The sequence below is a fragment of the Solea senegalensis genome, linkage group LG10 (assembly GCF_019176455.1).
Source record: "Solea senegalensis isolate Sse05_10M linkage group LG10, IFAPA_SoseM_1, whole genome shotgun sequence".
NCBI classification, from domain to species: Eukaryota; Metazoa; Chordata; class Actinopteri; order Pleuronectiformes; family Soleidae; genus Solea; species Solea senegalensis.
Window position 1 is genome coordinate 6,324,541 of NC_058030.1, and position 18,812 is coordinate 6,343,352.

Here is an 18,812-nt window from a genome sequence, read left to right on the forward strand (position 1 = left end):
GAGCAGTGTGTACAATGTGGTGGTATCTATAGGGTTGAAGGCTCATATTGGAACCAACTGAATGGCACCGGAGAGCAATCTCGCCTAGGGCACAAAATTAGGTAGAGCCGCCCCTGAAAATGACTGTAGGTGTGAATGTCTCGTCTTTATGGGTTTGTCCTGCGATAGGCTGGTGACCCGTCCAGGGCGTACCCCCCCTTTTGCCCTATGTCAGCTGGGATTGGCTCCAGCTCCCTGCGACCCTCATGTGGAGGATAAAGTAGAATACAATGAATGAATGAGTGCCTTTTGCATGGCAATACAATCCAAAAACCTTTGTGGAAGCGGAACTGGTCTAAACAATAAATATTGTATTTATTTCTGTTGTTAGATTCCCCATATCTTGGACCTTTAAAAAAAAACAAAACAGGGAAAATACATTGTTGTGATTCATAATGCTTCTGAGAACCCTCCCTGGTGGGCAAGAAGAAAGCATAGTCAATATAATAGTGTCATTGTTCTATCACCATTGTACTAGTGTAATCAGTTTTACCATCATAATAACTCAATAACAAGAAGTTATCCATCCAGCTTTAAATTCATTATCACAGAGATTCATAATATTATGCAGAACAAAAGCAGGGACATAATAAGAGAAGCAAAGACCAAAGAATACTTTGTATTCCTACTTGAAAACTAATTCAATTCGATGTTCCTTGGTTATTCAAACATTGTTTTAGCTGTTCCATTAAGCTTTTACCAAATTACTAACTTGTTTCATGAAATATCAAACCAGCGCAGAAATGTAAGTTCAAATGAAATGATGGGCACAAACTGGGGACGACTGCACACAGAGCCTTAAATGGCAGGGTCATGTGGGTTGTTCAAACGTCTGTATCCAGTGGGGGAGGAAAGTCCAGACATGGTGACAGCGAGTCTTGACTGTGTGTTGAGCTAATCCCAGTGTCTGAGTCTGTGTCTGCAATGTCTACGGGGGACAGGCTATGTTTGAGTTTCACTGTCTGTGAGACACAACACTGAGTCTCACAGTTCTGCAGCGACGGAGGACTGGACTTGTCGTCTGTGCTGTCCCTGATTTGCAGTGACCTGAGCTGGGCAGCCAGCTGCCAGCACTCCTGGTCCTTGGAGACCAGCGTAGTGTCAAAGAACTTGAGCTGCTTGTCTACCTCTGCGGCTTGGTTGTGCAGAGACACACCAGCAAAAAGGCTGTGTTGCAGTTCATCCTGCAGCTTCTCAAGTTCGTCGGCGTAGAACCGCTGGTCTGTCTCGGAGCCAATCCAGGAAGCAGCTGCTGCACCTTCCTCGTAGCTCTCTTCGTGCTGGTCTAATGGGAAGCTGGCCGTCCTCAGCTCTGTGTCGATGTCCCGAGTCAGCTGAAGGATGAGCTCCTGGTGTCTCTGAACCTGCAGGTCAAGCTGCTCAATTCCATCACGGGTGTACAGGTACTCCTGCCGCTGCTCCTCACCGTGCGCTGCCTCCAGACTCTGACCACAAGCCTGAGCCAGTGCACTCTCACACTCGGCTTCTTTCTGTGCCTGTAGCTCAAACTCCTCAATCTCCATATCCAGCTCCCTCATGCGTTGGATCTGCTCCCGGATGGTGTGATCCTGGTTGAGAATGAGCTGCACCATCCTTTGAATCTCCTCGGCGCCCGGGGGGCTTTTGCTCTCACTGTGAAGCTTTTCCAGCTTCCTGAAAGCTTTCTTCACCATGCGCTTTTGCTTCTCCACAGGCAGAGACTGGGGGTACTGCGCATGACCATGCTCCCACCGTTTCTGCTTGGCCCCCTTGGCTTTTGTAGCCCTCTTGTTGGGCTGAGGCACAAAATCACTGGTTTTAAAGAGGAGAAACTGGATAAAGGGTCGCTGGTCACCCCAGGCATACCAGAGCCTCAGGATCCTGGTGAGAGGAGGCAGCGCTCTCTCAAAACCCTTCCAGCGCTCAACGAGACAGAAGTCTTTGGGTTCCCCATGCAGGAGCCGCTTGCTCTCGGGGACTGACTTGTGATCCTCGAGTAACGCCTGAATCAAATCTGCACAGGTTGTGTGCTTCGTTACACCACACACAACCTTTTCCTCATTGCAGACAGTAACCTGGATCTCCTTTCCTATGACAGGCTCGGCGTCTGCCGTCCTACAAGAAACACAGAAAAACACACATCAGTGAATCAAATAGGTTATAATTAACCACAATAGACCATTTAAGTGTAGCATTTGCAAGTGGTAGTGTTTTAACTCACACTGTCCCATTGTCAAGGCCGGTGAAACAAAGCGTAATAGTACATGATGATAAATGATAAAAGTGTCAGCTGTCAAAGTTCTTTGTTGTGCTTTGAGTTTTGTGCCTTGAATGGTGCTTGACAGGTTAATCCGCCCATTTGAAGAATTGGATGACCATGTTTGTTCAATATTCTTTCCTTAGACCTTTCTATGAACTCATACATTTTCAGCTCCTCTGACGGAAAATGATGGAATACGAACGGGGAATAATTAGCAACATATAATCCTCAATCATACTCAAGCCTGGGCACCCTTAGATTACATATCCAGCATATTAAGCCCATAGACCACCGTGTTTACAAAAGTTAAAGCCACAGTTTAAATGTCAACACACTTACAGTAAAGCCTCCACTCATGCAGGTCATTTTTTTCTTCTTAGACAGATCCTACTTTGATGGTTTTCCATTCAGTCAATGGGCAGAAAACTATGTTCACTCATTCCATGCTCCCGGTCTTGATTCTATTAGTCATCATCATCGGAGATAATCACTTAATGGTTTGGTTTTGAGCTATTTAACCCCAAGGCCCTCATTACCTTTTCATCTGGACCATAAAACTTGTTCAAGGATTGACCTCTGATGGGTCGATGATATCCATTTTTTATGGGCTTAATGGACCACCGGTAATATCCAAGCCCTAATATCCAGCCATCAAATGAGAGGCACTGGCAAAGCAGACATCCACAGCAAGGACAAGTAATCAAATAAGTAGACAGCATTGCCAGACATTTCAATTTGATTTCATGAAACAAAAACAACGTGTCACGTTACCAAGTACACAAAAGATAACATATTAGCAGCATTCTGCAACCAGTGCCATTTATTAGTTTAACACGACGCGCTGCGGCAGTAAAACTGATACACAAAGAAAAGGAACTACAGACAGACCATCCGTGTAAAATCATCTAACACTGCAGAGCAGATTGATTTGGGGGGTTGAATCCATGCACATTGTGTGTGGTTAAATATGGAGAGGCTTTAAGAGAGTGAGACTTGTTCACTCGTGGTGTCACATGAGTGAAAAGAAACCAAAAAGGCCAACTCAATTTTCTACAGTGTGAAATAAAAAAAAGCGGCAGAGGATGGATGGATGAAAAAAAAAGTATTTAAGTGCACAAAACTGTAGTATATTTATCAAAAATAAACAAACTTCAGTGATCATAAATCAAATATTCAGGGTTTTTTTGTGCATCATCCTCATCATCATAAGGGACACAAGTAAACATTCTCTCATGGGGACGCTGTTTACCTGCAGCAGTAAGTAGGCTATTATATTGTTTGTGTGTACTTATCAGAGTGGAATACTTAATAAAACTGCCTCAGTGTTTGCTGATTTTACACACTGATACTCGTGTGTTTTGGTTCCCACATGGCGTGAAAAACGCACACAACTGCAGCATTGTGCAAACTGCAGGTGAATAACATCTGAGGAATGCGATACGTATGCAACAATGGATGAGGCTGGTTAATGGTTATAGAGACCCTTGGAGACAAGCGGGGCAAAGCAAATACCTGAGCTATGCGCAGGCCAAACAAATCCAGCACGCCTCTGGCATTCATAGACAACAGCCATGACGACTTTGACCTCAAGAGTTTCTAAATATCACCTTCCCAGGAAATCCTGCAAGTGCTACTGCTGCACAGGGAGGAAAAAACTGCATGTTTGTACAGCTTACAGTAAAACTGTCAATAGTGTTCGTGGAAAATGTCACACGGGCCATTTTTAAACAATCTGAAAAGTTCATCAGGGGAAAATGGTGGAACTATGACTCATGGACTCATGGACACATGCAACCTCAGTCTTAAAAATGATTGAATGCTCACAAACCAAAGATGTTCTGTTTCCTATTCTGGGGGAACATATTCGCACCAAATGCCGCTTTCTTGAAATAAGAAATTTCAATTAAGTCTTTAACTGAAGCTACTACTACTTTATTTCTTACACAGTGTAGAGGGACATATCTTTTAAATACAGTGACTCAACTTTGGGCAATTATTAGTTGGATCGTTATGAGTAACAGCACAAGACTTTACATACATTTGCTGTATCTACCTAATGATGAAATACATTGTTAAGCTCCATCTTTTCCTGCTTTTAACAATCTTCTTCCATCACTAAAACTCTGTGAGGCATTGTGAGAAGGTCGTGTTGCCATTTAATGCATGGGTGGAAGAATGGGAGATCCAGATATGTATTTATTTTTTTTAACAATGGTCCCTAAGCATGTGAGAACGATGTATCAGTGGTCATATCTGAGCATACAGGTGATAAAACACACTCTCCAGACAATTGGGTATTTCAGAGAGCGTGATCCAAGTCCCCAGCTGCACAGGAAGAGGGTACAGCGTACAGCGCTGGGAAACACCTGCATTTGTTCCAGGCCAAAAAATCAGCGACGCTCACACAACATCCTGCCCCCACATTTCAATGGACAGAGGGGAGGAAGGGGGCCAGTCAGCGTGGCCTGTGTTCAGCTCCACTCTAATGTGACCAAGGTGTTGACAAATTCATGGCTGTGAGTGCATTCAGCACATTTTAACGGTTTGGAATGTAACCTTTGTAAGGTAGTGTAAAAAGTGACATATTCCAAGAGGATTACATTGGTCATGATTGTGGATGATGAGCATTATAATTAAGACACTGTAGCCACTCATATCACTAATTTCATGTACCTTTTCATTTGGCCAGTTGATTATATTGTTTCTATGCCAAATAATAAACATAAAAGACAATAAAAGACAATATACATGACATCATCAACTGATTTCTGATAACATACACCTCATTAATTAATATAACCAGTTTCTCTCTTTGTTATCTTCTCTTTGTTCTTCTATCTTAGGTAACGCTTGTTTTGTTTTGATTATTTTGCACCAACATTGCATTGCAATGCTCTATGTCTGGCCCGGAGGATGAATTTGTGAAAATTTCACATTATGATTAGAATCAAAATTTGAAATAGTATAGTTTTTTTCAGTTCCAGATACCAACAATGGTAAGATTGTTAAACTTAGGCACAATATTGTTGAAATTGCACATATTTTGTATAGAAATTTCAGTTTGATAAAAAGATATATCATAAAACACAGTGAAACATTTGGAGTCCTTATTGTTTATAAGTTATTATGCTATTATGTTACTCGTCTGGCACACTTGAGATCAAACTGTGATGTATATGTGGCCCCTGATGAGTTTGAAACCCCTGGTCTAACTTGACCCTGAGGAACAAATAAATATTTTTAAATCAATTATTCATTCCTTTGGGGATCCAGTAGCATACAGATATAAAAAAAACTATACTATACTATACTATACTCTTTAATGAACAATGATTCTTTATATGAACATAACAACCACCTGTAGACAAATAAAAAGCCGCAGCTCTTTAAAAATGCCAGGAATTTCAAGTTCAGTAGACATTTTTAGAAGGTGTTTTCTTTCAGACGACAACATCAGCGGAACCTGGAAGCATAACAACTACTATTAGGGCTACTATTTTCTAAGATTGTCAAGGTATCAGTCTTTGCAAGAGCCAAAACCACTACTCCTCACTGCACGGCACGCACCACTGGGCTGATTACATCACAGCTAATACACATTCATGAGGGCTACCACTTTGGCTGCCATTTGATATTCATAGCATGAGGAGAAGCCGTGAAGCCAGGCGTGAGGAATGAGGACGCCCTCATAGGTCACAGCTTTGCCTCATAAATGTGACATTTTGAGATGAACTCAACCCCTATGAATGTGCCAATAGCCGTACAGTATGAGAACATACAGTATGCTTGAAGGTGTCACACGACGGGATAAACCTTAGCATCTCACACACGAGTGAACCAGGAGCAACCTGAGCCGACCTGCGCGACCTCAGCTCGAACTCGCCGATGGCCGGCGAGTCATCTGACATGTGGGAGAAAACCACATTGAAATTGCATTACTTTTAGTCCAAGTTCCTGCACAGGATGCTTACGCCGCTGCCACTCCACAGTGGAGGCATGGCTCGCTTCCATTCTAACAGTCATAATAATGGCCTTGCCGACATTAACAATCCCCTCCTGTGTCATTAATTTGCAGGCTACAAGTCACCACAGAGGACCGCACGCTGGCGGTTTGAGCAAGTCATAACAAATTATAGCTCTCCGGCAGTGTCTCAGTGTGCGCCGTGAGATCAATAGTGATATGATAAGGTGATGCAGATGTTTCCAGCAGGAACAACGGCACGATAACACATCAGTAAATATATCCTGTAGCCTCAGCTGTCAACACGTTCTGTTTCTTTCACAGTGGAATGAACATTTTCATGACATCCTGTTTAGCCGGCTTGTGTTGATAAATTATAGGCTCGCTCTTACGACTGACAGTGGCACAATACAACAGCTATTTTGAAGTAATGTCATCATTATTTTCTTTATATTCCATGTGTTAATTGCGTATTCACTTTCAATGGCGTTATATAAAAAAAAATTGACACCCAACATCCAAAAAACGTCAGGGGAAAAAAAAGATAGGGTACAGTGCAGAAACTTCTCAGTCCTTGTCTGCTTGTTTTTAGCTGAGCTTCTGTTTTGGTAGATGGTTTTCCTGTTCCATCAGAACCACTGGACCCTGTGTATAAATATGCTGGGTTCAAATGGGGCTGTTTACCTTGTTGATGAAAAGATGTGTCTGCTAATGTGCTGGGTATAAATCCAAATCATCCAGCTGAAGGTGACTTCCAAAACAAAGCTCATTCTTGTGTGGCATAAATAATTGCCTATTTTATCTATTGGTCTCGCAGCAAAAATATACAGCGACAATGATTTTTCTTCACCATTTTAAAAGTACTGAAGAGGTCAAGCAAACATTGTTAGCTGGGAATTATCTTCTGTAATATCTGTTCTATATCAAAAACACGAAATTGTCCTGTTCCTGTTTCAAAGTAAAAGCATACAGACGTTCCACAACAGCTTGCAGTGAGGTGACCAGGAGACACGGACATGAACATGTTTACAGTATTTTCTGCAGGGAAATGCAACACAGAAAGGGGACAGTAAAATGCTGGACACGAGACGCTTTTAGGACCGCGCTTATCTCAGGGAGGAAATAACATCACTTTTCTGTGCGGGGTTATGTTGATCTCTTGAATGATGACTCTTCAGATAGGCATCTGTGCGCAGAGACACAACCTTCCCTTCCTCTCTGGAAACACCCACCACTGTTATTTTCCTCACCCCGCCCTCCCCTCGCCAAATAAGCCTTTGCTCAGCCACCGTCTCTCAGCTACGGGGATTACGTGACGTACTTAAACAATAAGTTAAACGACATTAGTTTTCCATCACTGGGTTAATAGTGAATGTGGAAAATTGATTTTATACCTTTACATGAGCGACTTGATAAATGTCACCTCGTTGGCCAACGTACAGTCCCAGTCATTTATTTTGGGGGAGGCGTCGAGTCATTCAACGACCGCTCGATTGATGATCTTTCAACTATAAAATATATAACTGTGATCCGTGATATTTCTGTGAAAATATTATTGTAACTTTACAACACTTGAGTCTATTTCCTCTCCATCCATAAGCATTCAGAGGATGTACACAAAAGTTCATCTCAACAGAAGGCCCCGCTAAAGTTATTTTAAAAAATAGTCTTTCTAATTAAAGTGACTTGAGTATGTTTTAGAACATATTTTGACGTATTCTATGGGTATAAGTATTCCCATACTTTGAACACAGATGGTATCTGTGTTGGTTTCTTCAGCACGAGGGGTAACTGCATGCTGTTGCCTAATTTGTTGACAGCAGCTAATGGCTCCTCTGCACACAACGCTGTCATGCAGTAATTAAGGCCCAAACCCATTCAGCCCTGTCACGTGTGTGTCATGTGCTTTTCACCACTGGACATCAGTTTGATGTGCAGGACCCCGAGCTATATGACGCACACGAACAGCATTTAAGAAAAATGTCATGTATAATCACCGGCAATTTGACATTTTATTCTGAAGGCTTTTTGCTATTCGCAGCAGCCTTCATCTCCACATTTGGTTTATCATCTCATTGCATAGAGAAAAACATCCTCAGCGTCTCAGCGTGAGTGAAAGCCAGTCCTTGACGTATCTACAGATCTAAACACTTGAGGTAATTATAGGTGCTGAAACAATAATTACCACACAACATGAAAAAAAACACAAGACATGCTCTGGAGACAGCTTCAGACAGACTGTTTGAAGTTAGAGAAGTCATCTCTGTGCTCTGTCTAAAGTGAAAATACATTTACTGTATTACGCTGCTGGTGCCACTTTTATAGATTGGCACCAGCAGCACAAAAGCCTATTTTTCTGAACTTTATCCAAACTGTTCCTCCCCCCCCCCAGAGTCTGTTGGTTAATGCTCCCATTAAATATGTAAAGCTAATGAAAATAATACTTCTTCATCCACAATTAAAGCCTTCCTGATCCTGCTCTTGGCAACGTGACTCCTGTCTGCAACCCTGAGGTATTTGATCGTGACCTAAATACTAAGAAAAATCTAATTTTACCAACTCTGTAGTAACACACATATCACGTCTTCACACATGTACGTCAGTCTAAATATAATATCCCGTCTTTTCAAACCCTGGGGCTCATCAAAAGATCACACAAGTCACTTAAACCTGGACATGACACAAGAATCCTGGTATAACCTTTGGGCACAATGTAAATCAGAGTCATCTAAGAGAATGACACTTCTGCACACCGACGGGGTTCAGTTCACAGCTTTCACAAAGAGCGATCGATCATAGGAGGCTTTGACTGATCATACAACTGTCTAGACGGTTATCCTATTTGTTGTTCTACTACAACAAAAATGACAACTCCAGAAAGAGGAGAAAGTCATAATATGAGTTGGACAATAGATGCAATAAAAAAACTCCTTTCAGAGACGGAGAGACCGCCTCGGTTTATCTGTCAAATGTGAAAAACTGCAATCCTGCACATTAGCGTGTTCACAACATGTGGATGAGACTCAACAGCAACTGTTTGCTAGCAATCCTGCCTACTGTAGCTTTAATGGGCCAGTGTGTAACATTACTGGGGATTTACTGCGAGAGGTTGAGAACCCATAAGTATATAAGTGTTTCAGATTAAAAAACGTGTTTGGTTTTCTTATAGCTTCAGAATAAATGTATACATACTTTAAGCGAGGGCCTTGCTTTACAGAGGCAGCCATTTTGCACCTTCATGTTTCTACAGACACAACCAGCCAGAGCGTGATGCACTTTGAAGGAGAAGCTGACTAACAACAAACAAAGAGGAACAACATCCTTTCTGGTATGCGAAGGTCACCATTGTGAGATTTACGCACACAGGAAAGACAAAGGGGGAGCAGATCCACTGTTTGTCTCACCAATAGATGGAGCAATTCTTATATACATATATATATATATATATATATATATATATATATATATATATATATATATAAATGTATATATAACATTTAAAATGACATTAATGTCATGAAAAACAATCCATTCTGTAAATTTAAGTGTACAAATACTCAATACAATATGGACTAACTTACTTATGTAATTACAATATGGATTTTAAACATGTTTACTTATGATTAACGTGATAATATAACAAACTGACAGCCCATTACCAGGTTAGAAAAACATTACATTTGTCTACTTTGTATTTGTCTGATACAAAACTACATTTACATTTAATCTAATCCGTCCCACACAGCGCAATCATTAATCCAGTGCGCACTGCGCTGTGCGTAATTCTCCCTCCTCCACAAACCAAACGGAAACCGAACTTGAGAGACACACACACACACACACACACGAGCGCGCGCTGAACAGGTTTTACAAAACAATATCACTCTCATCAAAGTACCTGCTTTTCAGTCGCGCTTTCAGGAAGTTCCTTCCAAACGGAGCCATGACTCGGGAGCGCAAGAAGGAACGAGCCGAAGAAAGTTACAGCCCGCGCATGGCAGAGGAGTGGACGTTGGACAAGTGTAGTGTGCGGTGTGTTTGGGAAAAGTTGAGGGTGTCCCGACAGCAACTCTGTCCGCCGCCCCATCCGAACATGGGAGGGAGGTGTTTTCCCACACGAGAGTCTGCTGAGGTTTTTTGGTGAAACTCTGCCCCCTTTCAACGCACCAGAGCAGACAGGGATAAGTTAATGTTACACTGAATGGAAAATGAATCAGAGAAATATTTAACTGGTTATAAAGGAGTGAACAATAACTCGATCATAATATGTACCACCATGTAAATTTCTTTATGACAAAGGTTTAATATTTATCTATATAATGTTTACTTTTCAAAGCACACTATTGTCAAACTCAGGCTTTTCTTCATTTAATTATGGCAAATGATCTAGTGCATTGTCTATTCATTATATAAATAAATGTGTGTATATACTTTATATACATTACGTACTTTAATTATAGTTATTTTGTTATTGTTCATTTTATATATATAAAAAAGTGAAATAATTGAAGCATATTTAAGTTAAATGTTTTTTTCAATTTTCTGCAGGTTTGTTTTATGTTTTTATTTATTGTAATTACGTTTTAGAGCATGTTGCCATAGCAACCACACTTCAGAATACTTCAAGAACCATCACAACGTGATCCAACACCACGTGATAAAACCTCTCTGGGGTTTTTTGGAAAACTTGTTAGTTTGACTGTTGATTTTATTAGACTTTTTTTCTAATGTTACACATGTTTTCATAGAGCGCAGTGCTTGAAATGTTTACTTTAATATTAACAACTATAATATATACTGTAGGTGAGCAGAGGAAGTCTCACTAAATCATGCAGGTTAGTGACAGTGAACTAAGGTCAACATGTCACCACATTTTCTACCGTGTGACAGTGGAGTCAAGTTAGGGTTTGTTTGAGTTTGTGAAACAATCTCATAGCATGCAGCTGTATTTACTGTATCTAATATGCTCCTGTAAAAAGGTTTAAAGCTCCCGTGTGGAGCCTCAGTCGCCCCCCTGTGGACCACATGTTCTATCTGCATGTTCTAGTGCCTGTGTTTCGGAAAATGATTACCGTGACCTCAACTCCTGCACTTTAAATGTCAAGCCAACTTTGCGCACTGATATCAAACTACAGTGTTGGATCGAAAACTTTTGTTTGTCCCCTCAATGATCTCGACCGTTTATATCATGACGTGTGCTGCCGACATCTGGGCCATGCTGGTCACCCTCGGGAAAGAGATTTCCATCTCGGTGGGTTTAATCTGGTTAAATAAAAGGTTAAATAAAAAAATAAAATTATAGTTTGCAGCCGTATTCCAACGGTATGACGCCGTCTCGCTTTACCGGCACCATGTTGCTGTTATGCTTCTACCTTTTCTCCATCCCGTCGTGTGCGGCGTGGGGGGTGTCTCCACAGACACAGAACTAAACACTGAGATAGAGAGTTACACACATTTTGTTTGATTTAAACAAAGGTTTTAGATGTCATGCTGTCATGTTGTTGCTTAGTCACATTTCCCTTCCTGTAAGAGCCTCTTGCAACTTTGCGTTGATGAAATAAAACACTCTTCATCGATGTTATTTAATATTGTTCACTGTCCAGATGCAACAAGTCTTTACATGTAGTCTGTACATGTACGGTTTTATTACATCTGCAATAACAAACACTAAAGACTACATTTTACACTTTACCTCTGTCACATTACTTATCATTTCCTTTCAAACCAAGTCTTTTATCCCTTCTACAATTACGTTTTTGAGTGGTAAACATTTGTTTTCTTTGTACAGAATGCATGTATATGATGTACCACATGAATTGCCCCCCCCCCAAGTTCATTTGGAAAAAGAAATAAGAACAAAGAGAGAGTCTCTGCCATGTGCACCTGCCCACCTTCACACCCTCGATCCTCTCCCAAGTAGATGAGAGCGAAATAACCGAAATCACCAGAACCTTGACGTAAAACAAACGTTCTCACCACCGTGTGATGTACAAGTGACGTCGGATGGAGGCACGGTGACAGGAGAGGAAGTCAGTTTGAGGAGAGCAATGATGGATGGATGGATGGATGGAGGGAGGGGGCTGAGTTAGTGGGGGTAGGGATGAGAAGGTGGGAGTGGAGGGTGGCGTGGGATCGTCTGACATCACATTGCCTCTTATAAACTGAGGGAATGGAGCCCACTGCACTTCACATCCAACCAGAAAACCGACTGCAAGTGCAGACGAAGCCCTGTGTGCAGCTGGAAGAGGAAAAGAGAAAAGAACGAAGCAGAGGAAGCAGCAGCATCAGCAGCAGCAGCAGCATCACCACAAAGTCTCTCCTCAGACACTTTTAGCCCTCACTGTCTGACCTTTAACCTTATGGACTAGTCTCTTCCTCAGGTGAATTGTTCACTGTGGGATCTTTTTTTTTTTCCTCCTTCTTTTTTTGGTTTGTTTTTGTTCCTCCTCATCCTCCTCCTCCTCCTCATCAACATGCAGGCACAGCTGGCGTGTATGCTTCTCCTCTTTTTCACATGCGGTGGACTTTGTACAGGTAAGCCCCGGGGCTCTCCGGACAAATGTGCGTTTATGATTTTATTATTCATAATTAGCTCCATCCATACACAACGTTCAGACAAAGAATGAGTCAAACACCTGCCCCCATAAATCCTGTATGCAGCAGGTGTAAATCATACTATTTATCAATTACACTGCAAAAATAATCCCATAATGTGATTTTCTTTCACCATAACCTGCAGCTCTTGTTGTAAAATTGTCAACGTTAACTCAATGTCATCACATAAAAGTACTTCCATTTACTTCTATTTGTTTATGTCTTGTAATTATCTTCCTTCAACTTTCTTCTTTAAATCAGCCTTTAAAAATAGACAAAAATAGCAATATTGCTCTTTATTAATGAAGGAAATCAGCTTATTTTAACGTGAAATACATGCCGGAAACTCCACACAGAATTAGATTGCATTACAGGTTGTAATATATGGTATATAATAAAGAATTCGGATTTATCTGAATATACTTTCCAAGTGGAGAACATGGTTTGTAGCCTGTATTTAAATATGAAGCTTTATTTACGTGGTGTTTAGGTTGTGTGCCACCTGTTGAGCTGCAGGCTGCTGGGATTCAATTTAAATGACATTAAATTCTTCACTTCAACTCACAGAGGTAATGAAAAGAGTCTAATGCCAGTTTATACATCAAATAAATCAGTGGAGATTATTGTGCACGTTCTGTTTCCTCTTCACTCTGCTCCCCTCTGCAATACGATTATAGATGAATACATTGAATATTGGGAGTTCAGTGCAGTTCAACGCAAAACGTAATGATGCATGTAACAGGACTTAGTTTCCGACGCGCAGTGACAATAAAGGCGTTCTGATATTTGCAAACCGACAGCACGGATGTGTCTCTTTTTTTCCCACAGACATGGACCAGGAGCAGCAGGCGCTAGAGGACGAGCTGCTCAGCAACCTCTTCACTTCTAAGGTACATGAGACGCTTTTCTCTGCACCTGTAGCATCAGACAGAGACATGATCACTTACAGTCCAGCGGCTGCATCCTCACACAGGTGGTCTTTCATGAAATGTGGGCTCCATGCGTCACTGTCAGAATATCAGAACAGGCTTCATTTGTGCGACCCGAGGCCTTGTTTGATATTTATTTCTTTTAAATCAAGCTTTTGTCTCAACATTCCCCGTGTGCTTTGATCAATGGAGAAACATGACAACCTCAGACCCCCGAATTCAAACTGTTTTATATTCTGACGCAAGGACGAGAGGTTCAATTGCGTTTAATTGGCGTGTAAGATCAGATTTTGACTGTGTTGAACAAAATAAATCAAAACATTCAATAATTTCATTATAGAATAACTTAATATTGACATCACAAGTAATTTGCTATGAGAATGCCACTCCACGTTTTGATTTAAATGTTTTCTCATGTAATGATGAGTGTGGGAGCGACGGGAGGAGACAAAGTCAGGCAGACATGACAACACTATAACCCCACACACATCTCTTTCCTTCCTCCCTCGACCTCCCACTCCCTCTCTCCCCCTTTCTCTCGGAGGGTCTGAGATAAACCACCGAGGTGATCATACGGAGCTGTGACAGCGACAAACGAGTCGTGTGATTCACTGCTGCTGAGGCTCCGAGGTTGCTCGGGCGTAAATGATCGTAATAATCACTTCCTGGGTGGCTGATGGTGTGTAGCGCTCGTGAGGTTGAGGTTGTGAGGCCAGCAAAGGTGGAAGACTCTTCGTAAGATGACATGAGATGAGATGATAGACAGCAAAGATAAAGTCATGTGTTGAAAAATCTCACTATTGGTGTGAGAAATACAACAAAAATATTAGTTTACAGGCTGTAAAAGCAGCTGTTGCAGTGACATTGGAGCTAATTTAATTTATTTAGCTTACATTTGCTTACAATTGTAAAAATACTCTATTATGAATGCATTTTCAAATCAATAATCCACTTTAAATTATACATATTGATACTAATTTTGTAAAATTATGGTAAATAAGTGTGAACGAATGATAGAACAGAATAAAAGAAATCTATTATACAATCGAAGAAGGGAAGAAAACTCAATAACTGATTCGCTATAGCTGATTTTTTGTGAGTGAATTTCAGAGACTGCACAAGTGGGATTATTATAAAGGAACAGTGCAAGAAATTTGGTTTCCAGTGACCGCTGTTTCTAAACTGGAGCTTATTTGTTTAAAACACCTGGGACTGTATGAACACTATAACCACACTTGATGTGACCTTTCACCTTTAAACGCACTCTTTAAACGTATTTATAAGTACCCGGACTCATCAATACATGGATGCTTTCTAAATATCCATAGCTGCCTCTGTGTTTGGTCTCTGTTGTGCTGTTTATTTGATGTCACTATAACCTTTATTACATGTTTCCCCTGGGAAACAGAAGAAGCCAATATTCTGCGTCGCTTCCGTCCTCACAGCGTCCATGGAGACAGTTTCCCGTCCGCTGCTCATAAATGATGCAAGCGTCTTGGAGGGGGGGGCTTGTGGTCGTTTACAATAACTTAGAGGCAACAATTTCCTCTTGGCCTCTGAATCTTTCCATCATCCTCGGTGACATGCAGAGGTCTCTCCGATTGCCGGGGCGACGCACGCGGCGGCCCCTCTGGGACCTTTCTCATCTTAAAGCACTCAAAGTAGATTACAATAGAGGCAGGCGGCGGCTAGATGAGGTTAGCTGTGACATAAATATCACCTTGTGTGTCTAGTGCCGAAGAACGGTCAAGAAATGGCACCGATATTTCACGACCGCCGCCTTCACGTGAAGCAGTGTGTGTGTGTGTGTGTGTGTGTGTCATCATTTCGTTCGACAGCAGCATCTTTGATTTCTTTTAAAGGAAGTTTTATTACTTCAACGGTGCAAAGTTTTGTATGTGAAATGTATAGTATTAATGGAATTTTCATGTGACATAACAATACATGGAAACTCTGTGTGTTTAGCCTCACATGGGTCAAAACTTCTGACTTGCAGTACCCATTTTGAACACTAATGGCCGCAGTTTTACTTATTTTACAAACGTCAATTAAAATTCCCCCGTGAAATGTGTCCGTTTCATTAGGGACTTATGTGTTCACTATTAATGCAGTGTTGTTAAAATATTCCTAAATTCTCCAGTGTTTACCTGTTTGTCAGCATTCTGTAGGATTGTATGAGTTTACTGATAAGCATGTGCAAAATGATCATTTATTGTGTTTTTTCTTCAAATGTAAAGTGTATTATTATTTAATTAATTACATTTAAATGTGTTAATAGTCATTATTACACAAAACATTAGGGTCTTTTTGAATAAATACACCTCAGTTGAAAGAAAAAAAATGCCGATTAACATGGCGTAATACTGATTAATTTACAGATTTACACCAAAAACACACTGAATAAGCTGTGAGGTTTAGATTGTGTTAACTGTAACTGTGTCCTCCATCTATAAGTCAAAACAGTGCATTCATTTCCATTTACGGGAACATGAATGCATGAATGAGAAAGTAAATTGTTTTCACAATATTGTCACTACTATTATGTTATTGTTTCTTGTTTTAAAAAAACAAAACAAAAACAAATCTTTCTGTGGTCCCTCTCCCTCTGGACACAAATCACTTGAAATGTGTCACAGTCAGCAGCCGCTGCCACTCCACTCACTCACCCGAATTCAATTTAAAATGTAGTCCCTTTTTTTTCTCCTCACTGCCTCCTTCCCTCCTTGCCTCCTTCCCTCCTTGCAGATGAAACAGAATAAGCAGAGTGCCCCCTATTGGCGCGTGTCGCTGGCCAACCTGTGCAGGATTCTGAGCGGCCTGAGGCAGGAGACGTGGAGCGGTGAGGAGCAGGAGGAAGGCGAGGTGAGGGGCGGGAGCCTGCAGCTGCTGGAGGAGCTGTACAGCCTGCAACACATCTGCAGACTGCTGCAGAGCCGGGAGGAGAGGGTGAGACAGACACACACACACACACACCTTACTGCAACATCATATATATATTTGTAAATCTTATGATAATGGGTGTGATCATCAAGGACACACTGTATTTTTACGGGCACATTTTCTTCTTGAGGCCTTTTGGATGAACGTAACCTGAATTTACACCAATCGTGGCCATAGTAAATATGAGGTTTATAATAATAATTTTAAACAACACTAGTTGTTGCGGTGTGTTACATGCGGGACATTTTGTATGCACATGGACCAACAAATAGCATTAATAACATTATCCTTACAAAGTGGATTTTGGCCATCATTTGTCCTCGCCCCTGTATTAGATACTGCTTTTGGTTGGTAAGACTCTCATTTGAGTTATATATACTGTATTTCAACAGTGAGCATATCTTCCGCTGCGTCCTTTTCAAAACATCGCGACTGAATCAACTTTGTTATTTGGCACTCGTGTGTTTCTCATCTTGCCCACAGGGCTTTTAAAAAATTAGAGATCATTGTGCAAATGCACTGATTCAATAAGAGGTTTGTGCAATAGTAGCAGACGAGTTTAGTTTTCCAAGAAAGCAAATTTAAATCTTGGCCCTAAACTTGCCCAGTTCCTCAGAAATGAGGTTCTGCCTCATTAGGACCAGGTTTTACTGGTCCTGACATGGTCATAGGTCCGAATGAGGGAACAAATACAGTACATTGCTGTAAACACACCTCATTAAACCTCCTCGTCGTCTTTCCCTCCCTCTCGCCCCCGTCGTGTCCCCTTTACTCCCCCGTTCTCTCCCTTTAATCCGTACACCGTGGCGACAGATCAGCACCTGTTTTGCTATGCATGGAAGCGCAGAGCTCATTTAATGACGGCCGTCGCCGCCGCAGCCGCCCATTACCCTGCCACTCAGTGACAAGACATGTGCTTGCCTTTGTCTTGTGACACTCACCCGTCGCCCCGTCTCCCTCTGTCTCCGCCGCTAACAGCTACTCCAAGACCCCGTCGAATATTTAGAGGAGAACAGTGACACTCCACTGAAGCGGAAATCACCCTACATCCTGAAGAGGCAAGCGGCGCACAGCACCAAATCCCGGAGGCCATACATCTTGAAACGAAGTACAGTTTACTGACAACCCTCCCAGAGGCCAAGGTCACGCGTAAGGGACCAGAACATATGCTGTATTTTCTGTGAAGCTGTGATTCGGTTTCTTTTCCCTCCTTTCTTGTAGCCGCAATATTTCTTGTTTTCTTCTCCTCACTGTTGTTTTTAATTTAGCCCGACCCTTCGATTGTGTGTGTCCAGCAACGAGGCCTGCCTGTGTTCCTCTTCAAATATAGGTCCTGAAAATAAAGTCCTGAGCATCAAATAAACTGTGTAATTCTCAGAATCTATATTTATTTACTCTATTTCTTCACTGTGTACAAAGTGGATTTCAGGATATCATTAAATGACTCATGATACAAAATTGTTGTTCAGTGTTTTACTTAATCTGAACCGTCATCGCCAACTATAGATATTTGGAGATATTCCGGTTGTCGGGGGGCCTGCGGAGGCATTTCCATGATTCTTCTCCTCACACAGTAAAGCTGATGGATTCTTTAATGTTAAGTTCAATGTGTAGTTTGGATTAAAAATGAATGAATTCAGAAATACCACGACAAATGCACTATATGTATGGAAATGTTAGGGATAATTGCAAATTCAGGGGTCACATGGGAAAATGTGTGTTCTTTAAAAGAAGAAGAAGAAGAAGAAGTAACTTTTTGTGTTCATGTGGTCATGCACTCATTTGCATCCCACTTCCACAAGCTCAGTGAGTATAAATCTGCCCAGCAACACACCAACGGCCACATTTCCCCCTGTTTGAGTAAAAGTCGGTCTACACTGAGTGCAGCTGTAGATCATCCTCTCATCCTCTCTGTCCCGGTGGTTTGTTAATACACTTCATACAGTAGCTGTGTCCACAGGGAAGTCATTTCTTGTCTCGACGCCTGCTCAGTTTGACTGTTTGAGGTCAGAATAAAGAGGAAGTGTCGATTTTGGGCTTTTCAACAATCTTGTGATGTCAACAAAAAAAAAACCCTGCCCAGCATATTTCCCTGCAAAGAGTTGATACG

At 41.5% G+C, this 18,812-nt stretch overlaps 2 protein-coding genes across 2 annotated transcripts; one reads left to right on the plus strand and one right to left on the minus strand.

Moving 5' to 3' along the window:
* Nucleotides 1–260: 260 nt before the first annotated feature.
* rassf9 (Ras association domain family member 9) lies at nucleotides 261–10,306 on the minus strand. Its single transcript, XM_044035360.1, has 2 exons — nucleotides 10,138–10,306; nucleotides 261–2,133 (listed from the first exon to the last, which is right to left on the minus strand). Exons 1-2 carry the CDS (start codon nucleotides 10,182–10,184, stop codon nucleotides 864–866), a joined length of 1,317 nt encoding a protein of 438 aa, XP_043891295.1. The 5' UTR covers nucleotides 10,185–10,306; the 3' UTR covers nucleotides 261–863.
* Nucleotides 10,307–12,416: 2,110 nt separating this feature from the next.
* Nucleotides 12,417–18,154, plus strand: nts (neurotensin). Its single transcript, XM_044036591.1, has 4 exons — nucleotides 12,417–12,773; nucleotides 13,662–13,723; nucleotides 16,508–16,708; nucleotides 17,681–18,154. Exons 1-4 carry the CDS (start codon nucleotides 12,713–12,715, stop codon nucleotides 17,822–17,824), a joined length of 468 nt encoding a protein of 155 aa, XP_043892526.1. The 5' UTR covers nucleotides 12,417–12,712; the 3' UTR covers nucleotides 17,825–18,154.
* The last annotated feature ends 658 nt before the right edge of the window (nucleotides 18,155–18,812 follow it).